Source organism: Penicillium malachiteum (assembly GCF_028827825.1).
Source record: "Penicillium malachiteum strain IBT 17515 chromosome Unknown utg000005l:1.0-9002435.0:326005.0-9005861.0, whole genome shotgun sequence".
Taxonomy (NCBI): domain Eukaryota; kingdom Fungi; phylum Ascomycota; class Eurotiomycetes; order Eurotiales; family Aspergillaceae; genus Penicillium; species Penicillium malachiteum.
This window is the reverse complement of record NW_026643099.1, coordinates 6,448,378-6,472,757: the sequence shown is the minus strand read 5'-3', so window position 1 is coordinate 6,472,757 and position 24,380 is coordinate 6,448,378. Positions and strand designations below refer to the sequence as shown.

The window sequence follows — 24,380 nt, the reverse complement described above, 5'->3', positions numbered from 1 at the left end:
TCAGATACCTTACTATGTAGGTAACATAGTGCCTCATCTCCAGGGTCGGCCACAGTTTCCCAAACTACTACGTTCCAAGGTTGAGGGTTATGAACCTGATCGAATAATCATTCAATTTGAAGTCTACCCACTAACTAGGTAGCGAGTACGCTTGCTAATATTTGAATGTAAAAATCTTTGGGTTCAATTAAGTACCTTTCGTACAAACTCAACCTGCTTCTCCATCGCCACCGCCAGACTCTCGCCATCCAAGATGTCCATGTGCCCTCTTCCCTCGACGACAAATATATCCCTTGCCCCGCCTTTGTCACCATCCTCTTGCTGCAAAGCCTCCAGATACGCCTCCTTTTGCCGCTCGGCTGGTGAAATACGATCCTCTGCCGCACTTATGAGGAGTACCGCCGTTTTCCCCATCAACCGCACCACCTCAAATGGACTCCAACTCACGATATTATAGTAGGTCTGTAAGGTTGTAGTATCTTCGAACCCGGCAATCTTCTCTTTGGCTTCCCTCACCAATTTCAGCTCCTCTTCTCCAATGCCACCCGCGCCGAACCCCGCCGGATTCTCGCCAGTCTCCGTCAGCATCGGCAGCCGAAAGGCCTCGTTGCCCGCTGCCTGTGACTCGCGATCCTGCATTGCCTTGGCTAGGACCTTGGTCCGCTTGTTCGCGGGCAGATCCCAGACCGTGAGTGGGTTGATGGCAATCACCGCTTTGGCGCGTTTGTCAAGGGCCGCGGCACATAGAGCAATGGCCCCGGCGAACGAGAAGCCCCAGTATATGATTTTTTGGGGATTGATGCGGAGATCGGATTTGAGGAATGTGAGGGCGTCATGGTAGTCGGAGATTTGCAGGAAGGGATTGATATTGTTACGTGGCTGGCCGTCGCTGGACCCAATAGTCCGCGGGTCGTAGACTGGACATGAGATGCCGCTGGTTTGGAACGAGTGCGCGATGTTGGGGAGGAAGACATCGCGGGTGGTATTGAACTACATTATCTGGTCAGGAGAAGACGGAATATAGAGGCAGAAAAGACGGGAGTTCTCACGCCCGGAGTCATGATCACTGCTGGGCTCTTTCCGGGCGACGAGGCTGGGTAGAAGTGGCCCCGGAGGGTGACGCCATCCAGGGCCTTGAATTCGACATCTTCGCGCGACATGATCTGGACTGTGGAATAAGGAACCTTGGAATTAATGGAAAAGTTCGCCGAGAAATACCTTGAGAATGATGAGGTATGTGCCCAGTTAATCTATTATATGTTATGACAAAATTATTACTTTAGGTGGTCTGGTTTTATCATCTGCAGAAGACTAGCACGAGTCCACGAAATTTCCAATTAATTAGATCACACCGAAGTATGTGCTCCCAAATGCCATGAATAGACGGCCCCACACACTAGGCTGTTCTGGGGCATATATGATATTCCTAAGTAGGTATAAGTTTAATGCGAAATCGAGAATCTGACATGCATCAACTGTTAGTCTGTCAACATGCTTGGCATCAGGAGCTGCGAGAGTGGGGAACGGTCTTATTTTACAGCTCAGTACCCGATCACCGCGGTCTGTTATGTATTATTTGTACCAAGTTACAACTAGGAGATAGCGATAGATTGAAATTACTAATTAGTAGCCAGACTCTACGTAAAAATCAGAGATTTGACCTTGCAGGTGATTTAGACAGGGGTATGTAGAGGCCACCATCGTTCAAAACTAAATCCCCAAATTTTAGACCGGCAGAATGTAAAATACTCGTATAGTTCATATTCCCCCGCGTAAATTTCGGAATTTTCAAGTACGACTTGAAATGAAGGCTATATAGCTACAAACTTGGAACCTTGGAACATTTGAATCTGGCAAAATGCACCCTATTCAACACCCGAGACGATATAACCCTCATCTTGGAGGAGTTCAAGCAAAGGCCTAACTTTTCTCTGGACTCCGTTCTCATTCAGAGTATTGCAGATATCTCGAATGAGTCGAATCACATATCCAGTAACGAAGAGGTGATTTCCTGGTAGTGATCATCGAGATCAAGTGTTGGATGGGGCATGATAGTAAGAGTATGACCGATAGCTATGTATAACTAGAAGAGAAATACATATCATAAATACTATTAAAAACTTCCAATGCCGGAATCGGCTAAATTTTCAATTCCAACTGCATAGGGCTATACTTCATTTAGGCTCAGTGACTTAATTCTATAACATAACTAGTATGAATTTACTCTACCCTTCCATGAAGAGCCGAAGCTCCAATATTTTTCCTACCCGAAAAATCTGGCAAAATCTGGCAAAAAATCTGATGGGACAATCGGAATATGGGAGTACATAACTTGAAGGGGACCCAGAGTGCATACTATCTCCGCCCGGGGCAATCATAGTATTCCATACTGAATCACTAATTTAGAATTGAGACCGATGACAATACAATAACTTAGCGGTAGGCAGGGCGGTGAAGCTAATACTAGCAATCTGGGATTTGAACGATGGTAGCCTCTACATACCCCCGTAAAGTGTGTGCTACTGTGACTGGGCTGGCCCTGCTGAATCAACCCGTATGTCCGCGGAGCGGACGGCCTTTGAGCGTTCCCCTCTTCCCTAGTTAATTCCCAGCGCATGCAAGCTCATCTGCTAGTAGCACCCTTGACAGGGATGGCTTTCAATTCCCTGTCAACAATCGGTCATCCCGAGATCCCGATTTCAAAGCATCTGTGAAAGATTACAGAAGCATTATTAATCGTCTAGAGGGCTACCCCTCAAATTCCCCCACAGCTTGCTATTTAGAGGCAGCTGAAAATATGAAGTTGGTGGCTCCTCATTATCTCTCCATCCCAATCATCAAGCCAATTGATAGAATCGCAACACTACCAGATACGAATCCAATCCAAATCCTTCTATCATCCATCCTTTGCCATGACTATCTCTGGTAGTACAGTTGTTCTCGTTACCGGCGCTAGTCGGGGTAAGTCCTTAACTGCTGCCCAGAGGCTTATTAGGATGGAGTTGACAGAGGATAGGTATCGGACGAACGTTGGTGGAAACCTTGCTGCTCCGGCCCAATCACACTATTATTGCTAGTGTCCGTGACACAACCGCAGACTACGTCAAAGAGCTAGAGGCCTTGCCCAAAGCCGATGGCTCAGGTCTGCAGCTTGTAAAGATTGAAAGCAGCAACTCAGCCGACCCGGCAGCAGCCATCAAGGATCTTACGAACATCGACCATATCGATGTGGTGGTAGCCAATGCCGGTGGAGCTGGTGAGAAGGGCATCATTCCCTTGGACGTGGTAAGCTCCGAGATCGTGAATGATGTGTTTACCGTGAATGCGCTCGGCCCCCTGGCCCTGTACCAGGCCGTCAAGCCTTTGCTGGAAAAGTCCCAGTCCCCGAAGTGGGTGTCGGTCACTAGTGCTGCCGGTTCGATTGGCCGACTTGAGCTTCACAGGGCTCACATCGCCCCGGCTTACGGAATCGCCAAAGCTGGTCTGAACTGGATCACTACGTAAGATGCTCCCAGCTTTAGCCTGTCCTCACGGAGGTTTTTTTGGCTAACTCTGGCGGACATGTAGTGCCATCCACAGCGCCAACAAGGGCTTCATCGCCTTTGCCGTGCATCCCGGGTAAGTCATCAGAAACACTACTGGGATGACAGATTTTGGACAGCAGCTGACCATCCGACAGCCTTGTGCAAACGGAAAGCGGCAACAAGAGTGCCCGCGCGATGGGGCTTCCTCAGGCCCCCAACTCTCAGCGCCAGAGTATCGATGCCATTCTGTCCCTGGTACGTGATACCTATCCCTATCGAAAGATACAGACTGACTCGTGTAGATTGATAATGCGACTCGGGAGGAGACCTCGGGGAAATTTTTCAACGTGATTGATGGCACAGAGATTCCGTGGTAGAGGCCACAACAGCCTCAATTTTTATCAGAAGCGCCCAGTGGCGCCATTGAGAAGCTGCAGGATTGATAGCACATAGTATACACTGCCTCGTAGTGCCCATTTCTGACCTGTATTGACTGTCTCTTATGAGAATACTTGGAATATATCAATATCTAAAGATTTTATTTGTTGGTGCCCGAAAATTATCAAGCGTTGACCCCAATATTCCAAGTGTGAATTAGTAGTCAGAGATCAACCCTCTCTTCCTCTTCTTCTTATCTCAATTTACCCAGGTCAATAGCAGCGTCTTGAGGTTTGAAATGCCTTGTTTATTATTAAATTTCATCTCTATCGTGGATCTTTATCAGGTACCAACCTTGGAACCTTGGAAGTCGCTCGGTTTGTTCGTATTGACACCTAGGTAATGGATTTCCCCCAGCGGATTTTGGTTTCTACTATAGCTTGGAACGGCTGCTTTATCTTTATCTCACAGGGGCTACAGACTGTAATACTCTAAATATTCATTAAGCCTTATCACTTATTATTCCTAGGAGCCAGGTGTTACCAACTGGCTGTCAAGCAACATGAGCATACGCAAGTGTATGTCTGATACTTATCGCAAGCCGTTATCCTGCAACTGTACCGTCGGCGTCCGGGCCTTACACGGGCTAGAGTCTTTAGAGATCCTTGCACGGTAAAGCTTGATAGGGGTTCGCTAGTAGGTCAGTCCCAAAGGAGCTCCCCTACTAGTTGGTGGTTATCTTTGAAAGGGGATTGTGATAAAGCAAAGTATCAATCTGTATTGCCAATAACAATGGTGAGAAATAATCGCAAAGAGCTAGATACATGATGCAGTAGACAAAGTCCTTATAAATCTCGTCCTTCCTGTCATCCTGTCCTGTCGCCAGGACAAGTCCGTTCCGCACGAACGGACAGGATCTATCATTGGAATAGCTCCTTCATCACGCGTTGCTCACTTGTCAGTTCCCCTAGTAACTATGCTTATAAACAGAAATAGGGGTCATCACTTTGGGAATAGTTACGGAATATACTAAGTAGTCACTGGACATAGAAATTAAGTGTGACCCCCAGTATGGAGTGAGGATATTATGGTCTCAAGTTCCACTGACAGTAGGAAAGCCTTAGAAGTCTACTAGGATCTGGTCACAGTCAGGTTCAAGTTTAATTTCAATATGAAGGTGCTGAATTTCGGGGGCAATATTGTACGCACTAAAGTCACTCGCATATATATTATCCATAAGGACTTTGTGTCGTACACCGCTTTAAACAGTATAGACCGAATGAAACATGTAAACCCATATGTTATTTTGATTTTACAAGTTGTGTTCAATCCTGACCCATTTCCTAAATACCTCTTCCCTTTCCTCAGCCGTAGACTCTCGCATCTCTTCAATCCCCTGAGCAATCCGACCCATTACAATCATGCATTTTTGATGTCTCCCCAGCGACTCATTGACCTCTCTGAGAATGCCACTCAAGGGATATCCTGCTAGACCCCATAGCCCTGATTCAGATTAGATTGTGAAGAATAATGATCACAAAAGCGTTGCTTTAATTCAACATACCTGCAATCGGCTTGAGAAACACTCCGCCCATTGCTTTCCCAATACCCTTGAGAAATCCCTTAGTACCTTCATCCTTGAAGCCGTCACGTGGATGCGTTTTTAAACCCTTAATACCAAAGGAAAATTCGTCTTTAAGCTCCTGTGCAAATGTCAGAACAATTACCTCCAATCTAGCGCTATCATAGCATTCCTACCTTTCCCGCCGCCCTGAACCCGCTTCGAAGACTTGTCACCTGAGGAACGTCGGTCACTGTTGAATCGTGATATAGTTTGGGCGCATTGTGGAAGCCTCTCGCCATACTCAATGAAAGATTTGTCGGTAGCCATATGACTAACTTAACCATCTTTTTGGACGCTTTGCTTCCATGAAATGCAGCTTCATGCAAAACAGGGAACCTCGGCGGCTTTGAAGGCGTCATCGAGCTGCTCATTGTTTTGGCCTTTTCGAGCTGGAGGTTCCTATTTCGCTCTATAGTTCGAACTCGATCGATGTCGTTGACATGGGGTTCATTGGCGTCATCGCCAGTATCTTCCTGGGTAATATCGTCTTCCAGAACCTCTTCACGCTGCTCTCCGTAATTTTCAACCTGCAAACCCCCACTCTCATTTTCAATATTTGTTTCTTCATTTTCAATAGTATTCTCTGGAGTTAAATAAACTGGTGAAGAAAGTGCTGCCCGACAGGCTTCGCGGCGATCGAAATGTTCGTGGGGCTTTCGTATTGCATGAGCAGCAGAAGAAATATCACTCAAGATCTCTCTTGGTGCCTCTATAAGCCCAGCCACGAATCCGGTAATGGCTCCGAAGAGTACTTGGGCACTAGCGGTAATTGGGTTGGTAGGGTCAAGGAATGTGTCGTATTCAGTTGCACGGTGACTGAAAGAAAATTAGCAAGAGAAGGCACTTTTGATGACTCACGTTGGAAAAAGGCTTACAGCACGAGCATTTCTGGACTGACTTTCCCGGATTTCACTAGAACAGTGGCTGCAAAAGCACTCAAGTTGATATGCGTATGTTTAAGATGCCAGGCCGCCGGCTGATTTGGAATTATAGAACATCGGAGTGTTGCAGGGTCAAGATTTCGGTAAAAGCTATTTACCCCATGGCGCACACCACACTCTTCCTGCATTCTCATCGCAATCGACTGCGCTTTCTCTAGAGTACTTGCTTCTAGCGCTTTCTGTATCGCAGTTGAGAGATTCTGCTGGTTCAAACGTTTATATGGTATCGGTGTTGGCCCTGCTCCTGCGCGCGCAACAATATCTCCCCAGAATTGCTGGTCCCCAAAGAAGGGGACAATTATCGTCGGCACACCTAAAGCGAGGCCTGCAGCCGTGGTGCCAGCACCACCATGGTGGATAACACATGAAACTTGCCGAAATAGCCAGTCGTGAGGACAGTTTCCAATCATTAGAATATTGTCTGGCACTTCGTCTGCTCCTAGATTTCCCCAACCCTTTGATATGAGAGCGCGTTGTTTGGTTTTTCGGACCGCGTTAAATAGGATCTTCGTCAACTTGAGAGGATTGTCAACTACGATGGACCCAAACCCAATATATATTGGTTTGGGTCCTGCCTTCAGAAATTCGGTTATTTCATTCGATGGTACATAGTTGGTCTCGGACGGGAGGAAACTAAAACCGCATACATCGATGTTGTCAGGCCAGTCAGGTGGCTTAGGTAGTAATGAAGGAGACCTGTATTAAATTTCAATAACAGCCTCCGAATGTTTTTTTATGACTAGGAGAAAAATTTGTGATATACTAACCATAAATATGTATGTGGTACATGTAGTCGCTGTAGGATACCCCGGGCTGTCACTGTATCTAGAGGTTGGAGAGCCAAGGTGTTTTTGCGAAGTGTGTTCAGAATATCGCCCAGTCCCTCCCATACCATCATATCCATAATGCTATAGGACATGAAATTTGCGATAGTCGGCTTGCAGTTCTGGGAGTGAAGATTGGCTAGTGGATGGGGAAAGGACTGAGTTGGGGACCATGGCATCCTGTAATTTATGAATTACTTAGTATGCAAATAGGAATTGGATTAGTATCAGATAGGGCCAGCTCACGTAAATATGATATGGAGAGGGATGCCTAGTCGTTGTGCGCAGTGGATGTGAGCTAGGCTTGGAGGGTTGGCTATAATAGCGTCTGCTACAAATGGGCGCTGTCGGTAATCCAGAGCCTCGCTCCACAGGTCTTCCTTGATCTGATGAAGGTGAGTCCCGTCACCCTTTTCAAAGCAGGATTTCCAACATCCATTAAATATTTCCTTCATCTCACGCCGGCGCTTCTGGATATCTCCGCTGCTTATTGCCTTGAATCCCGGTAGGAGGCCTGGATTTTTCACCATAAAAGCCATCAACTGCTCTGGGTCTCCTCCAATATTAAAAAATTCTAGCCCGCTTTCCAGAACGAATTGCCGAAAGGCTAGATGTGTGGCCAGTCTGACCCGGTGGCCTTGTGCTTTGAGCTCTCTCCCTAGTGCAACAAATGGTTGAATGTCGCCTCGGGAACCGATCACTTGAATGACGAGGTTCAAGCGTAGTGATAAATGAATGTTTTTCGAAGAGGACCATGCTGAATCGGTGCCCCCTTCAGCTGCCCGGTTAGAACATAAACTATCCCGGCGTTGGACTCGGATGTCGTTCAATATTCCTGTCAGATGCGGTTTGTACTTTTCCGAGTCGACATGAATATCGACCCGGCCGTCACCTATAAAAAGACGCGATTGACGTTAGATGAAGTTGAATGAATGGACGGAAAATTATATACCTAGAACACGAGCGCGAGCGCTCGGCCCATTAAGAGAAAAAGCCATCTCATCGTGGTCATCCGGTGATCCCTGAGTACTTTCACTTGGCCACTCATCCGAATGATTGGTGTCCGGTTGTTCTGATGGCCTCCCGGCAATATTCAAAGCTAGAACAGCCATGATAAATAGTATTCGGGCACGAAAGATCTCAGTAAGGAAGATGAGGTTAGCGATCAGGAAAAGTGATGGTTTAGATGGGCAAAGCTTGTGTGAAGCTTAGTACGCGCCAAAGTTTTTATCTTGCTCTCGCACTCTCGCTTTCTTATAATCCCGAACCTATTGACAGATACCATCTAACCTACCTTTGAAATATCTGACAAATCCAACTTCAAATTGATTCGTGTTTTGATTGTAGTTGATGACGTCAGTGGATTCACGACCCAGGGTTGATAAACTCCTCAGCTGTATAGGAACGATCACCGACCAAGTCTAGATTGCTCAAACTACATCACGCACGTTTGGTCTGTACTAATCAAAAGGAGAACGGCATTTTCTTAAATCTGGGAGATGCTCATGTGATCTTTAACCTCAAGTGGCCAGGATAAAAAGCTAAATGGACTCCGGTAGTGACAAATGACTGGCCGCAGCGAAGGAGGCTCTGAGACCTTTACATTAATATTCTCAATTTTACCATTGATATTTGGTAATCTTGAAGTTCAAATTCAGCGTCATAAATTATTATTATCATAGTAAATTCTTGTAGAATCAGAAGACTGCGGTGGTTAACACTACTAACTATAAAGTGGTAATTTATCGCATTTACTATGTGTTTTGGGGGTGTCCCGCTCGACTGGGAATTACGTTATAGGTAGGAAGTAGCTTAGATACCGAATAGATACCTCCGATCACCTGGCCAATACGATAAGTCAGCGAACGATCATGATCAGGATCACTGAGCACTCACTGAGCACTCACGTAACCTACGGACTCGCTCAGTGAGCCTAAGCCTGAGCGCCCTTATAAAAGCGGCGGTCACCAGAATAGGAAAGCTCCACCTGTCGGGGAAAATCCAGTACGTACAGCTACCTAGGGTAGTAGAACATTGGAATTTCTAAGTTCCAAGGTTTTTGACAACTTGAATCTTGCCTAGGTAGGAGAGTGGCTTGGGGTTCAACTAGTTGTTATCACAAAATGTTCGATCAATCTAAAAAAATGTGTTCATTTTAAGTATTCTTCTACCACCGCCTCTTCAGCCTCCATGACAGCTCACACCGGACACAGCCTTCCTTCCCCGTTCTCCTTCCATTCCTCGCTACCCACCGCAGTGCGGGCGTAGAACAGCTCGTTCGGGTCGTATTTCTGCTTGACTTCCCTCAGGCGTGGGTAGTTGTCACCGTAGAAGACCTCCTGCCAATTTGGCTCCTGGAAGTTGGCCTCATTCAGGTAAGCACCCCCACCCGGGGTGACGGCCTCGAGCTGCGGCATATATATGTTGGTCAGGTTCGCTTGACGCTCCAGATTCTCGTCCCAGGGGATGGAATAGTCCCACGTCTGAACCATGATACAGGTCAGCAGTGCGGAGCGCCAGACAGGGAAGACCGCATTGGAGGTAAAGGGAGCTTGTCGGGATGAGTTGGCGTTGAGGGCAGCACACGCAACATAGAAGCCTGCGTTAATGAAAACTTCCAGCGCGGCACTGATCTCGCTCAAACTCGGGCTGTCGGGTGAAAGCAGTTCTCGGGGGATGATGCGGCCACCCGTGATTTGGCCAACAGCGGTGGACTCCTCGGTGGGTACGAAGTAGGACTCGTATAAGGCATAATATGAGGAGAAACTTGAGGAGGTGATGTTGACAGCAACCCCCGCCTGGGCCAGACTATTCACAATTGGGGCCAGCGTACTGGTGACCAGCGCCGGTTCGCTGCCCGGAATGACGGCGGCAAAGACAATTAGCTCCGTGCCAATGATGAAGTAGGTGAACGTGACCCCGGTATCCACCACGGGAGCCAGGCTGGAGTGAAATAGGTCGACGGTGTTCCAGAAGGCGGTCGTGTTGCTATTGGAGACCGTGAAGCCGGCGCCCTGCATGGGTCCATCATCGTACGTCCGCGTGGTCATCGAGACGACGACGGCGAAAGTACCTGCCCCGCCGCCACTGAGGGCCCAGTATAGATCCGCGTGCTGGTTAGGAGTGACGGTCAGATGCACACCTGACGCCGTCACGATCTCCCATTCCAGCACGCTATCTGCGGCCATCCCGTATAATGAAGTCAAACTACCATGTCCTCCGCCGGCCGTGTAGCCCCCGGCTGCCCCAACGGTACCACATGTTCCGCTCACCACGCGCTTTCCTTGCGCTGCCGCCACCGGGAGGATGTCGTTGAACATGATGCCCGCCCCGATGCGCACCGCCGATCCCGTGTACGGAACGTCGCCCACGTAGGCATCAATAAAGTCCATGTCTTTCAGATTGTGTGTCCATAGTGAGAGAGCCCCGCGCCCTGTGGACTTTCCTAGCAGACTACCACAATCAGCATGAAAGGATCATACACGGTGATGAAGAAGGGAGAGGGGAAGGGGAAAACCTACTCATGCCCTGTGTTCTTGATGGTCAGCCGAACGTCGTGTTGGGTGGCAAAGGCGAGTCCAGCCTGGATGTCAGACACGCCGGTGACATTGATTGAGTAGACGGCATAGTTTCCTAGCGTGCAAGGTTTGGACTCGGGTGTGAAGGGCTCGCAGTACTGGCCCTGGAAGTAGGGATCCAGAATTTCGGCCGGATAGTACACGCTGTCGGGGTCAGTCGGGACTCGGAAATGGATGGGGATAGGCGGGATTCACTCACTGAGCCTCCACCGTCAACCAATTATCCTTGAACCAAGCACAAGCAGTCGCATTGTATGTAGGATCATGGCATACATGCGCAACCGGCACTGTGGCAATCAGGCGGCCTCCCACTGTCTGGTTGAGCCGGGCCCAATCTTGCGCGCTGGGCCAGTCCCCATCTTGCGGCAGCTTCCTGCAGGTCGACGAAAAGGAGTTGTTGGCGTTGGTGGATCCGGCCAGGGAGGATACAGACGAGGATGTAGATAGAGATGCAACACCTGTCTGCCCCATTAGCCAAGCCGTCATGCAAGCTAGGAGCACAGTGGAACGAAGCGCAGCGCCAAGCATCATGTGGTGTTGGTGAGTTAGTATACTTGAGATGAGTCTGCTGGGAAATAGACCCGAGATTGATTGCGAATGCCCCAATCCGGGAACCAGTATGCTACCATATTTATATTGCCGCTCAGCCGGGCAGCCTGGTATAATCTCTGTCGAAGGGAGTGTCGTACGAGCTGGCAGGAGTGGGCAGACACAGCCACCTTGATTCTGTCTACAGTCTCGCAGGATTCGAGTAGGATTCTTACTGTGGGGGACAATTTGCGAGTTGGGAGAAGCGAGGCAAAGCGAAACAATCTCCAGCTGCAATAAACAAACAGACTACTAGTTAGAAACTTGTCCCAAAAGTGATTAGGCGACGCTAGTGTTGTGTAATAACCACTAGTAAGCTACAGGACCTGTTTCGTGTCTGTATTAATCGGTATTAGATAAACGGAATAGATTGGATATGGATGTCGTTATGTGTTGACGAACGCTGACACTGCAGGCGCTAACAGTGCCACCACTGACATTGCAGGCGCTGACAGCACAGCAATTTTACCCGCTACACGTCTGGCACTAATCGGATTCTAGAATTTGGATGGTCTAGGTTATCACGGTCGTCCGTGTCTGAAGCTTACAAATGTCCCGGCAATGCCCTGCAGTGAGACGGACGGGGTGCGTTTCCGGGATCGGGATCCAACCTGTCGTGTCTCATCCGGACTTAGTGCTGACCACGCTGCCGTCAGCCTCAGGACGAGACTTTCTTCAAGTTCTAATTGCAACCTCATGTCCGTGCGCAGAGAAAGCTATCGGGGTTCGGGACCGAAAAGCACATACAGCCAGGCCATGTTAAACGCCTGCGCAGCCGGCACCAGATTCGGGCCCCAAAGTTATTGCCATCTTCTCTAACATGAGTAACGCAATCATCTCCAGTATATGGTCGGCGTCCACGTTGCTGGTAATCGGCGCGGTGGTCTTGTTGCTTCGCGGCTTCTACCTCGTGGTATACCGGCTCTACCTCAGTCCGCTGGCTAAATTCCCTGGACCCAAGTTGGCGGCGGTGTCTAGTTGGTACGAAGCATACTATGACCTGTTCAGCAAGGGCCACGGCGGCCAGTTCGTATTCCAGATCAAGCGGTTGCACGAAAAGCATGGGCCCATCGTGCGGATCGGTCCAAACGAGGTCCACATCGATGATCCGGACTACTACAACGAGGTATACAGCATGGCCTCGCCAACCAAACCCATTGACAAGCTGGTCCAATATAAGCACCGGTTCGGCATGCCTGAGGCGACCATCAGCACGGTGGAGTCAGAACATCACCGTATCCGTCGGGCGGCAATCGCGCCCTTCTTCTCGCGTTCCCGCATTAGCTCGCTGGGGGACACGCTGACGAAGGTGATTGAACACATCTCGCGCAGGCTGGAGAATGAATTCGCCGGGTCGGGGGCGGTTGTCAACGTGTGCGACATGTGGGGGACGCTGACGGCCGATGTGGTGTCGGAGATGGCATTTGCGCGCTCAACGGGCTTCTCCGCCGCCCCAGACTTCCAGTCGCCCTACTCGCATGCCCTGATGAGCTGGGTCTACGCCGCCCACTATACTACCCACTTCAACTGGATCATGCGCATGACTCAATGGATGCCTGATTTCATCATGGGGGCCTTGGTACCCTCTTTTAAGCCTATCCTGGATTATCGCGTGGTAGGTGCCTCTCTCGTCGCGTCTCTCCTACGACAACGGACTTATGCATAAACAGGCAATCCAAAGGCAGATTAAGGATGTACTGGCGGGCAATAATGTCGAGGCGAAGACGGCCGCTCATCCAACAATTTTCACGGATATTCTGCAGGCCAACCTCCCGCCCGCGGAGCTCTCCTTCCATCGCCTAACGCAAGAGGCCATGAGCGTCAGCGGGGCGGGCATCGAAACCACTATGTGGACGCTGTCAGTGGCCACCTTCCACATCCTGTGGAATCCCACCGTCGAAAAGCGGCTGGTGTCTGAGCTGGTGGAGGCGATGCCCGACCCGGGCCAGATCCTCTCCTGGGCGCAACTGGAGAAACTGCCCTGACTTGTCGGCCGTCATCAACGAATGTAAGTAACACGAATTTCCCTTGACCTGTTCCAGCACCATATATACTCATTACTTGTCTAGCCTTGCGACTTTCATTCGGTTCGGTCCAGCGCCTACCCCGAGTGCACCGCAACCAGACCCTCATGTACGGCGGGCGGCAGATCCCCGCGGGCACAGCCGTCAGCATGGACGCCTACCACATTCATGTCAATCCGGATATTTTCCCGGATCCGCACGAGTTTAAGCCGGAGCGCTGGTTGGGGGACCCGATGAGCTTCGATGGCAAGCATCGGCTTTCGTACTATCTGACTTCCTTCAGCCGGGGCTCCCGCGTGTGCATCGGCATGTATCTGGCCCTAATGGATATGTATGTGGCGCTGGCGACGCTGTTTCGTCGTCATAAGCTGGAGCTATTCGAGACGGACCGCAGTGATGTGGACTTCATCATGGATCTGGTGCGGCCGATGCCCAAATGGGATTCGAAGGGGGTGCGTGTCATTGTAAAGACGGGAGCACCGATATAAGTGGTCTGGAGTCGGGGGTGACAAGGGCAGCATGTGGATGGGCGGGCAGGGAAAGAATACCTGGGTGTTTATGGGTGCAAAATCCGAGTATTGAACGGGATACAACGATAGCCTGATTTCGTGATTTCGAGCCGTAATTGACCGTAGAACTAAGCTGCGTGACCTGCACGTCAGATGACTGATTGGGTCTTGTTGATTCTTAAACTGGCGCCGCCCCCTGTGGGTCCGTAACTCTATATACCGTAAGAGTGAGGATAAGAAGGCCTGCCACCTTTGTATCCTGGTATTCTATATAAATTACAATTTGAAATAGATGGTATTTCCTTGTACAGTACGGAGTACTCACGCTATAAGTCCACGGCTTATTTTAAAGAAGATGGACTCCAGGGCTTGAACATGGATTTAATCTGTGACTATCCTCTCCGATTTTCCTTATCTGTTCATCTGTCTGTTCTTCTCAACCACCTGCCACAATGTTGTTGTCTCCGCTCCGCTGGGGGTTGTGCTCACTCCGTGCTGGGCGTCTCGCATCCACCCGCCGAATGAGCCACTTGGGGAGAGAAACAGAGCATATATTTCCCTCGCTCCACCCGAAGTTGGCGGTTGAGGAGCGGTTCCCATTGTCAACACTTGACCTGATCGTCACGCAGAATTACAGTACCTGGGCTCTGATCTTCAAGCTAGACAACCCAACAGACATCCCCGTCATCACAAAGACGCTGCGGCACGCTGTGCAAGCCACGCTGGCGCAATGCCGCCATATGGTGGGCACCATCGAGAGGGACGCGCAGGGCAACTTTGCCATCGTGAAAAAGCCCGACAGTACGGTCCCCTTTGTTGTTGACCATCTTGACGGTCCCTCCTACGCCGAAATCGAACAGGCAGGCTTTGCATCAGCCAGTTTGGGGGACCCGGCGTCTTTCACCATCCCCGGCATGACGATGGCTTGCCATTGCCCTCCAAATGCGAGCCCACGCATCTCAGGGTACCAGCTAACCTTTATTCCGGGGGGGCTTCGTCTTCACTGTGCACAAGCATCATTCTGCCATGGATGTCACGGGGACGACCAGCCTCATCCACCAAATCGCCGGGCATAGTCACGCCCTCTTGTGCGGCACTCCTCCCCGGAATGGGACGATGCATGGATGGACCGCATGCGCTTCATCTCCCCGCCTGTCGCTGAGGCAGACCGGGTTCCCGCCCCGGCGCCCGCCTCGCGGCATCCTGACTGGCAGCCGTGCTCGTGGCTACTCTTCCATATCTCGCAGGGTCAGCTGGACGCCCTCAAGCGTCAGGCCAGCCTGGACACGAGCGGTTGGATCTCCACATACGATGCGCTGACGGCGTTCCTGTGGCGGGTGCTGTCCCGCAACCGCGCCCAGATCTACCGCCCCGATCTCTCTGCGCCTGCCATCTTCCTCGAGTCCATCAACATGCGCCGCCGGTGTAAGTACCTCTCGCCTCCATCCCTCCCGCGTGATGCTCCCCAACTCTAACTGGTTTCCCAACAGTGGATCCCCCGCTCTCGATGCGTTATCAAGGCAACGTTCTCAGCGGAGGGCTCTCCATGCTCCATCCCCGACCGCTCACGCTGGGTCAAGTTATTTCGCAGGAGACTCCGCTGGCTGTCCTGGCCACCTTCATCCGCGAGATCACCCAGAGCGTCACCCCGCAGTCCGTCGAGACCACCCTCGCGGCCATGGCACCCGTCAGTGACAAATCCGCCCTTAATGTCCGCCTCGACTCTGTGCCTCCAATGTCGCTTGCCGTCACGGACTGGCGCGATGCTAATATGTGTGTCGTCGATTTCGGGTTTGGTCGACCGGTAGTTGCGCGTCAGATTGCAGACACAGTCGTGGAGAACATGATGATGATCTATCCGCGGCGGTCTGGGGAGGCAGAGGAGAAAGGCGGCCTCGAGGTGGTTTTACCGTTTGAGACGGACCATGTGGGTCTGCTGCTTGCAGATGAGGAGATGGGGAAAGTGGCGACCTTTCGGGGGTTCGAGGTCAGGAGGGGATAGCCTCCGGCCTTGATATTTGTTGATATAGCCGAGACATTACTTCCTACCGCAGAAATAACGAGGCTTTTGGGAGTGAACTCATAGGACACATTAAGCAACATATTTCACCAGGGATCATGTGATCCAACGGCTGTGACAGACTACAATGTCTAATGCAGTAGGCGGTCGCAATGGGATGTATCAACAGGTCTGATTCTCTCATTCTGATAATTACGCACATAAATTCTGCCTGGAGATCACCTGATCGGTCATGTGATCCATTCTGGTTCGACCAATCAGAGCTCTCCATTTAATAGTGGTTTGAACTAACCCAATTGGGCTAGTTCTGCACTCGTGTTCTGTCAGGCTGTCTCTTGATCACGTAATTCGGGTCGGAAAGCATGTATCAATCATTCAATAGTCCCTGGGCACTCTCTCTTCCTCTCTTTTCTTTGTCTTTTCCCCCAATTCACTCCATTCCCTCATTCCTTGGGTTCTCTGCTCTTCACCGTAGCACTTGATAGCATGTACCAATGGGGCAGGTCATTTATGTGTACTTATCTGGTATTCTCTAATCCGTCACACAGCAACAAGGTTTTGTGGTAACTGCTAGTTACTCCGTAGTATGTACGTAATACATTGTGGGGTTACAGCGTAGGGAACCGCTGCATGTTGTTCCGAATCCCCACCGGCTGCCAGCTACGACAATATTGGATATTTCAACCTTGGAAGATTGTGATTTAGTATATTTTTAATTAAACTTGTTTGACCAGGTGTTATCTACTTAAATTCTTTCAGCCAGTATCGGAGTAGTAAAGGAGGAGAGGACCTACGGAAGTCGGAGATAACATAAGGTCAATGACTCTGTGTCTCAAGTGTTTGGAACTGTCAACAACAAACAAAAGCCTCAGTCTTCAAGTATCGGAATCCTTTGTCCGGATTCTGACTAGCGCAAAATACCTAGCCCACTTGCACTAGTATGTACTTAGGTATTTACATGTGTAGTGCAGCTGTACTCCGTAGTTCTCTCCCGAGGTCCTCCTCTTAGCACGGGTCACCAAGTTTTAGTATTTATGTAACAGACGGAGAGATTGACCTTGAGGAGACAGCTGTCTAGTGATAATCTATCCATTGCTACGTACGAGACCTTGATCGACGACACCTTTGGACCCCGGGCCGGAATCCGGGGCCTCGGGAATCGGATCCACCTGGGCAGTTCGGAGTTCTCCGTACGTGGGTCCCCGGCTACGGGGCTCGTGGCGGTTCGGGTCCAGTTAAGCCTGCTGCCTACAAGGCATCCATGGATGTCAACCCAGAGAGTACAGGTCCCCTGAACACTTGGAGAGTACCCACCTGTACATTTCGGATAATCTTGGCATTTTTTCGGGAAATCCAAAAGAGGAAATTTGAATGTACAGGTGAGGTCTAATTTGGTAATTTTACACAGCAGGAACATGAATAAAAAACAGAATTTACACACAATAAATTCTGCCACCCTAAATTGTAGATTAAAATAAATTTAATCAAATAAGCCTTGTCACTTCCCTAGCAGTGTCTAAGTACTTACGATGTCATCCGAAATCCAAGTAACATCTACCAAGCGGAACCCAATTACTGTGTACTATGTGGATTATATTCCAACCCTACCAGAATATCCGAAAACTGATCTGCAAGGGTATATGTATGTTGTTGACTGCAGAGATAGTGATTCAGCAGCAGCAGGGGAATCAATACAGAGTGTATATGATATTCTAAGTGCTTCCGAAGTACTTCTGAACTATTTACAGGGCTTAACTAATATTATAATATATTTTAGATCCAGTATAGCACAGAGCGAGCAACGCCAGAGCGGGTAACACGTTCGGTATCTTTTCTTCGAAATGTTCCATGTCGGATAAAGCGGATGAGGTGTACAGGTGTTATGTTATGTCCAAAGGGACATCAAAGGCTTCTTGGGATGGCACATACTGAGGTTACCCCAGCGATGTTTGAGACATTAGCTGGTATCCGTCAACGGCCCTTTGAGCATGGGGTTACTGCTCAGACTAAGGCAATTGAGTAAGATTATGGAAGTGTCTTATGTACTAGCTAAGTGCTTTCGTACTGCTTAGCTAGTGCTACGTTTATGATTAAAGCTTATATGTTTTATAGAAGATTTGAAGCCCTTCAATCATTCTTTCGACCTCCGCCCTGTGATGATGCTAGGAGGACTTGTAAGCCTATGCTCTATGAGTCACATCACCAGGTAAGATAGTCTGAGTTCTAATCTAACTATAGAAGGATATTCAGATTATTAATAATTTCTTTAGGATCCATGGGGTAAATCCTTCTGGCATGTAAAATGTGTTAATTTTGAAATTGATCCAGAAATGCATAGCCATACATGGTCTATCCCAGGGGATGGAACAATAGATCTTATCTATCTTCAGAGCCTTTTCTTTCAATGGGATGATCCAGGAAGGCCAGACAGGTGTGGTACAATTGAAAGAACCCGATCAAGGGTAAGATGTAGTAAGTTTCTAAGTGCTTTCGACCTACTTAGTAGGTACTTGATATTGATATTGCTATATAGACTATCCACATAAGATTGGATATCCCCAGGCACTTGAGCAGACTGGCTGTGAGGTTGAGATGTAGAGTATTATTCCAGTGGATTTATCTGAATGTCCATTTTTTCTTTTTATCTCAAAGGGCGAGCATACCCATGCACCCCCACCACCTGGTACACAGCCTGTTAAGGTTATTAATGATCTAACAAGGTTGATACAACAGATGCAGATACCCTCCCTAACACCTGGTAAGTACTTAGAGACTGCTTAGTAAAGAGCTTGATACTAAATACTAATTTGAAATACAGGGCGTTTCCTCTTTAGTCCAGAGCTAAGGGACCTCTGTAAGAAATATCAGGCAAAGAGCCTTACAGATATCCACAGGAGCTTTGCAAATGAGGGGCGACTAGGTCTGATTATTCAGAAACATCGCTTGATACATTACCCTGCTGGGCAGTCTCTTAATGGGGTAGTCTTTGCAAAGGCTAATAGTCCAACACTATCTGTAAGTAATATATCCTTTCTCCGTCCTTCCTAAGTGCTTTCGAAGTACTTCTGTGTTCTAATTTGAATAGACTTATATCCAGGATGTGGTTGAGGGCCAAGAGGGCCATTTATTTATTATCTGTTTAACAAAGAACCAAGCAGACCACTTCCATCAGATTCAGTCCTTTGAGGTGGATATGTCTAGCAAGCGGCTTCATGATAAGGATTTACATGAACTTGTCTTTGCACGAAGGGTCCCTGAACAGTCAAAAGGTCTGATTCTTCTTATTAAGTACTCTCAAAGCACTTAGATAACCTATTACTAATATCTTCTAGTAACTACCCTCTGTCGAGTCTTTACGAACCAGGATAAACGTATGGCCTATAAGGTAATGTTCCAGAGAGTGTTTGAGCGGATTGAGCAGCTTACTGGGCGGCCTTGCCAATTTGGACCAATTCATAACTGTGGCATATGGGCTGTTGTGGTTGATATGGATTGGAAGCAACGAGATGGTATGTGATTTGCTAATTACTCTCTAAGTGCTTCCGGAGTGCTTATGGTATGATATAGGGTTTGCAGATTACCTATCCTTAATTCCTCCAGCTACACTAGACAGTGGGACTATTGCCCTACAGATGACTGTGTTCTGCCATATCCACTTTCGCCGTGGGATTGATGAACTTCTCCAGCGCCAGCTACAATGTGGTACAACAGAGGATGAGCTTCAGGGGGTACGAACTGCTCTCTATAGGATTAAGGATGCAAAGACATTACAGCTTTTCTATGATATTATTGATACCTTCCTACATGAAGACTGTAAGTGGTTCCTCAGTACTGGCTAAGTGCTTATGCCCTAATTTCTATCTTCCTAGGCTACGGTTGCTTTACTGAGATTGCCAATTGGCTACGGCATAAGAAACAGGTAGCTGTTGCATATGGCCTTTGTCATAACCTTGCCTATTGCCCTCCATCCATCAAGGGCTCATTAGTCCTTAATACAAATGCAGTTGAGCAGACCCATAATAAGGCAAATCTAACAGGCAAATCACTACAGCTATTACCTGCAATTGAGAAGTAAGTATAGGCTCTTTACTAAGCACTAGGAAGGCACTTATCTGATCTTTATATAGTACATTCAAACTTGATTATCGTGATTCATCTGCACATAAAGCCTTCCAGGAATATGGAATTCGTCATCAGTATCGTCAAGGTGGTATGCTACCATCTGCCCAAAAATGGGTTCAGAGACGTATGCTACTTATAAAGATATCCTAATAAACACTATAATACTAATATTTTCTAGATCAATCCAGGGTCCCAATACGGCAAAGAGATTCAACTACCCAGGACGGGGATGGAAACACTGATGTTTCAACAACAGGTGTCCCTAAAAGAGAAAAACCCCGTAAGGGTCAGCAGTAAGTCCAGTACTTCGAAAGCACTTAGGGATTACTTATAAGGTTACTAAAATCCTATAGGAGATCAGCAACTGAACTTCTTGAAGATCAGATCAAAGAAGAAGAACTTCGGGCAAAATACCTAGAGTTAAGAGCAAAGAATCAGGCAAGGGCCTTAGAGTTAGGACTATAGTAAAATAGATTATGGTTTTATGGATAAAAGACTAAAGAATTAGGAAAAAAGTAAAACTTATAATCTTCAAAGATATATATTCTAAATAGCACAACATAACACAATATAACATAAGATGACAGAATCAAATATCAAATATCAAACTTCCTAATACCTACTAACCATTAATCCAATAAATAAAGGCAATTTCTGCTGCATCAGTCCAGTTGAGATTACGAGCATAGTCACAATTCTTAAGTGCAAGGGGGCATCCTGGATAGAATAATCAAGTCAGCACTCCAGAAGCACTTCGGAATCACTTGGAAAATACTTACGGTCTACACTATCAATTCCTGGATCAGCTGCATATGTGTCACAGGGGAACTGGGTAATTCCAATTTCACCTAGCTGTTGCTGGACCTCACTTTGCTTAACCTTTATCCTTGTTTAGTAATGGCCAATAGAGATTATACCACTTTTATCTCTTATAATTAATTCTATCTAACTAATAACTGTAGAAATAAATAAAAGACTTTTTTGATTTATGTACTAAGATAGCGCTTCTAGTCTATAAAAGATCTAGGCAACAATAATATCATCTTCTTCTCTTTGTAACCTTGCCTGTCTTTGATTCCCCTGGTTTACATGTTTCCAATCTACTGTCCCTGATAGATCAAAGAGATCTAGCCATTGACATATCCCATAATTAGCACCACATGCTAATAGGATTTTTAGTCATAAAGCCCTAGAATATAAAGAGAATGAAGCACTTACAGCCACCCTTTCTCTTACTAGTACAAGCAGAACAAGGAAAAGTTGCCTCTGGGTCAATATTAAGAATTATATCCCGTGTCTTCTTCTTGGAGATCTAAAAAAGATATTAGCCAAAGGAGCACTAAAAAAGCACTTAGTATCCAGGGATAGTATACATTTCCATTCTTTGTCAAGGGGACTGGTGGCTTAGTAGCAGAAGAATGAATAGATTGGTTCTGATATAACACCTGATCATCGGATAATGACTGCTGTAGCTGGATATTGATAGTATCTCTTTCATCCTGGGATGGTCCTAGTGAATCAGGAGATACCTGGATAGAACCTACATCCCAAAGCTCCAAAGCCTCTCGATACCATGCTAAAAACCTGTAAGCACTGTGGAAGCACTTAGGGAGTACTGAAAAGACACCCCATACCTCTTATATTCCCTTTCTCAAAATTCGACATGCTCCCAGTGGGCCCATTTGCAATGGGGCTTTCTTGTCTAGGCGGGAAGTGTGATCGAAGATGGGTTCGTAGATTTCGTGTTTCCATGGCATGTGATGACATAGAGCAATCCTTCCAACGACAGAAGGCCTCTCCAGGCTGGACAATGATCTTGCCTTCATCATTCTAGACAGTGTTAGTATCTCTATAAGTACTTCGAAAGCACTTAGAGAAGTCTCCTTTACCTTTTCATAGCCTGTGTATTGTAATCCACCAAGTCTGCCCTTCTGGAGATAGTCCTGGTATGGTTCAAAGCTTTGTAGCCATCTTGGGCCTACTAGACGGTCCATCATGGATAATTGTGTGTAATCGAACGATATCGAGGGTAGGTGATGATAGGGGTGATCAACCTTGATGGTAAGTGCGGACCTAGCGCTTAGTGATAATAATAGCAAGATCTTTGATGATGATAATAAAAGCGGTAAGGATAGGAAAGAAAGCGGTAAAGAAAAGGCGATGGAGAAGGGGTGGAGCACGTGTAATTGAATAACAAAGAAAAATTTCGAGGGTGGGTCCGGAACATCCCGATTAGGTACGGATTTTCCCCAAGTGTACAGGTGAGGTCCCCCAAGTGTTCAGTTGACCTGATTCCTGGTCAACCCAAGACTACGGAGTTATTATGGATACATGTAATTCTAAGTTGCCGCATCACCCCCACTAATGTCAATGCATGTGGCTTATGGATGCAGGATCCATGGATATGGTTTACAACCAATCCAACAGGTCTATACTATCAGGGATTGTATCCACGTGTGTACCTAGGTATTCAAACTAGTACCTAGGTATCTTCAGATCAATGAATGATACCCTAAGACTGGCCCCCGCTGTTATCCAGATAACCAATCCTCAATATCAACACCTCAAATTCCTGCCTTATCAATTTTGGCCTCATTGGACGTTCATAGGTCAAATCGTCATGAGTAAGATTTTAGTCAAAACATTTGAACTCGATGGCGTTTTGACGCAATCTCCAACACAAATAAGTAAAGTTCCTTCTTTAATTACGAGAAAGGCCAGTGATTTATTTTCCAAGAAACTGCTACTAAGAGACTGCGCCCCCCTGCACCCCCACTACCCGCTGCCCAGGGGGTATCGATTTCCTGGGGTTCGAAGATTTTTGTTGCTGCCTGTTGATAGTCACCAATTGGGGACACAATGGATGCTAATATCCGGTTTGTAAGCAACACAGAGGACCGGCGACGTGTTCAGAATCGCCTAGCCCAGCGAAAGTCCCGCGGTGAGTGATCGATATCCATTGTGCTGCGTCGATTCTGTTGCTGATTGGATTACTGATTGTAGAGAGGAGGCGGAGGATAGCAGACAATGCTGCTCTAGAGACGCCTGAAGACCCGAATGGAGCCTTTAGAGTACCATCAAAATCGACGTCAACAGTGCAAATTGGGGACTTCCCGATCAACTCTTTGACTTCGTTCACAAATTCTCACCCTAGAGTGACAGGAGCTTTGTCTCCAAACGAAATCCCGATCGTCAGCACTGAGCCAGAGCCAATAGACAACTTCAATCTCCTTGATATTAAACAGCTCTGGGATCAAATCAACCACGATCTCTCCTTCCCGCCGTCCAATGTGCCGCCTGTCCAGCCAAGCTTGGCACCAGCGAATTTCATCCACAGCAAATCACCCGGTCCTAGTTCACGCAGGACATCCTCTAACAATACATCAAGCAGTTATTCGAGTTCGCATTCTCGATCTGGAGATAGCCCACCAGTATATCGCAGAACATCCGAGCCAAATATTCTCCCGGAGAGCCCACATCCGCAGTTACCCCAATCTCGCAATAACGATAGGATATTGGGACTCATTACATCGGCCAGAGTTGACAAGGGATGGATGAGAATGCTTCACATCGCCGCTCAGAAGGGCCACGAGAGGATTGTCCAAGTTCTTTTACTCTCTGGCAACATTGATGTAAACCAGCAAGATAGCGACGGTCGGACACCCTTAATACACGCGATCATTGAGAACCACGATTCTGTAGTCCGCGTGCTACTCTCTCACGGTGCTCGAATAGGCGTGTATGATCGTGATGGTCGCTCGGCACTGCACTGGGCTGTTTTATATCAGCGGCGCGAGATATTCCAGCAATTACTCGAGCATCGCGCCAAGTATGAATTGAGCTTGGACCTTGATGCGTACGACAATGATGGCTGGACCCCATTGCATATGTCCGTGGATAGAGCTTTCGAGACTGGAGTCTTGATGCTCCTCCAGGGAGGCGCGGACATCAACGCTAAAGTACACAAATATCCGTATACGGGCAATGCTGTGCCATTGATGGATCAACAGCGATAAAGCGTGATGGGGCGTCCAGTGCGGCAAGGGGCGGCGATTCCTTGTCTTCAGTTTCTACGCGTAGACCATCGGTGGTCTTCCTCAGCTCCGAGTCAATCCTACACATCCTATTCCCCGTCACATTGCTCCTCCTCATGCCCTCTATAGACCAGTGTCCCTTCACTGCGGAGTTGCAGAAATTTACAATTTTCTTTCGTGCTCAACAAAACCACCCGTCCCTGGAATAATACGA

The 24,380-nt window shown here is 47.9% G+C and overlaps 11 protein-coding genes across 11 annotated transcripts; 7 read left to right on the top strand and 4 right to left on the bottom strand.

The window, feature by feature from the left end:
* Window positions 1-183: 183 nt before the first annotated feature.
* On the bottom strand, window positions 184-1,160 carry fma-AT (acetyltransferase fmaC; the record flags this gene model as incomplete). Its single annotated transcript, XM_057095828.1, has 2 exons — window positions 184-990; window positions 1,050-1,160. The coding sequence occupies 2 exons, from the start codon at window positions 1,158-1,160 to the stop codon at window positions 184-186; spliced, it is 918 nt and encodes a 305-aa protein (XP_056941799.1).
* Window positions 1,161-2,912: 1,752 nt separating this feature from the next.
* On the top strand, window positions 2,913-3,901 carry N7483_012400 (Short-chain dehydrogenase/reductase SDR; the record flags this gene model as incomplete). The annotated part of the gene is made up of 5 exons (XM_057095827.1): window positions 2,913-2,961; window positions 3,017-3,500; window positions 3,568-3,618; window positions 3,680-3,779; window positions 3,827-3,901. The coding sequence occupies 5 exons, from the start codon at window positions 2,913-2,915 to the stop codon at window positions 3,899-3,901; spliced, it is 759 nt and encodes a 252-aa protein (XP_056941798.1).
* Window positions 3,902-5,214: 1,313 nt separating this feature from the next.
* N7483_012399 (glycosyltransferase) lies at window positions 5,215-8,403 on the bottom strand (the record flags this gene model as incomplete). Its single annotated transcript, XM_057095826.1, has 7 exons — window positions 5,215-5,405; window positions 5,467-5,636; window positions 5,680-6,342; window positions 6,402-7,163; window positions 7,235-7,471; window positions 7,538-8,183; window positions 8,244-8,403. 7 exons carry the CDS (start codon window positions 8,401-8,403, stop codon window positions 5,215-5,217), a joined length of 2,829 nt encoding a protein of 942 aa, XP_056941797.1.
* A 1,086-nt stretch (window positions 8,404-9,489) lies between these two features.
* Window positions 9,490-11,397, bottom strand: N7483_012398 (FAD linked oxidase N-terminal; the record flags this gene model as incomplete). The annotated part of the gene is made up of 3 exons (XM_057095825.1): window positions 9,490-10,744; window positions 10,813-11,013; window positions 11,069-11,397. The coding sequence occupies 3 exons, from the start codon at window positions 11,395-11,397 to the stop codon at window positions 9,490-9,492; spliced, it is 1,785 nt and encodes a 594-aa protein (XP_056941796.1).
* An 880-nt stretch (window positions 11,398-12,277) lies between these two features.
* Window positions 12,278-13,442, top strand: N7483_012397 (cytochrome P450; the record flags this gene model as incomplete). The annotated part of the gene is made up of 2 exons (XM_057095824.1): window positions 12,278-13,072; window positions 13,128-13,442. 2 exons carry the CDS (start codon window positions 12,278-12,280, stop codon window positions 13,440-13,442), a joined length of 1,110 nt encoding a protein of 369 aa, XP_056941795.1.
* A 146-nt stretch (window positions 13,443-13,588) lies between these two features.
* On the top strand, window positions 13,589-13,969 carry N7483_012396 (Cytochrome P450; the record flags this gene model as incomplete). The annotated part of the gene is made up of 1 exon (XM_057095823.1): window positions 13,589-13,969. The coding sequence occupies one exon, from the start codon at window positions 13,589-13,591 to the stop codon at window positions 13,967-13,969; it is 381 nt and encodes a 126-aa protein (XP_056941794.1).
* Window positions 13,970-14,442: 473 nt separating this feature from the next.
* Window positions 14,443-15,066, top strand: N7483_012395 (Transferase; the record flags this gene model as incomplete). The annotated part of the gene is made up of 1 exon (XM_057095822.1): window positions 14,443-15,066. One exon carries the CDS (start codon window positions 14,443-14,445, stop codon window positions 15,064-15,066), a length of 624 nt encoding a protein of 207 aa, XP_056941793.1.
* Window positions 15,067-15,114: 48 nt separating this feature from the next.
* Window positions 15,115-15,992, top strand: N7483_012394 (Transferase; the record flags this gene model as incomplete). The annotated part of the gene is made up of 2 exons (XM_057095821.1): window positions 15,115-15,415; window positions 15,481-15,992. 2 exons carry the CDS (start codon window positions 15,115-15,117, stop codon window positions 15,990-15,992), a joined length of 813 nt encoding a protein of 270 aa, XP_056941792.1.
* A 2,751-nt stretch (window positions 15,993-18,743) lies between these two features.
* N7483_012393 (uncharacterized protein) lies at window positions 18,744-20,550 on the top strand (the record flags this gene model as incomplete). The annotated part of the gene is made up of 9 exons (XM_057095820.1): window positions 18,744-18,768; window positions 18,829-19,025; window positions 19,096-19,279; window positions 19,343-19,519; window positions 19,578-19,823; window positions 19,880-20,081; window positions 20,187-20,256; window positions 20,311-20,425; window positions 20,486-20,550. The coding sequence occupies 9 exons, from the start codon at window positions 18,744-18,746 to the stop codon at window positions 20,548-20,550; spliced, it is 1,281 nt and encodes a 426-aa protein (XP_056941791.1).
* Window positions 20,551-21,737: 1,187 nt separating this feature from the next.
* On the bottom strand, window positions 21,738-22,126 carry N7483_012392 (uncharacterized protein; the record flags this gene model as incomplete). The annotated part of the gene is made up of 2 exons (XM_057095819.1): window positions 21,738-21,962; window positions 21,992-22,126. The coding sequence occupies 2 exons, from the start codon at window positions 22,124-22,126 to the stop codon at window positions 21,738-21,740; spliced, it is 360 nt and encodes a 119-aa protein (XP_056941790.1).
* Window positions 22,127-22,991: 865 nt separating this feature from the next.
* On the top strand, window positions 22,992-24,148 carry N7483_012391 (ankyrin repeat domain-containing protein; the record flags this gene model as incomplete). Its single annotated transcript, XM_057095818.1, has 2 exons — window positions 22,992-23,073; window positions 23,136-24,148. 2 exons carry the CDS (start codon window positions 22,992-22,994, stop codon window positions 24,146-24,148), a joined length of 1,095 nt encoding a protein of 364 aa, XP_056941789.1.
* Window positions 24,149-24,380: the final 232 nt, after the last annotated feature.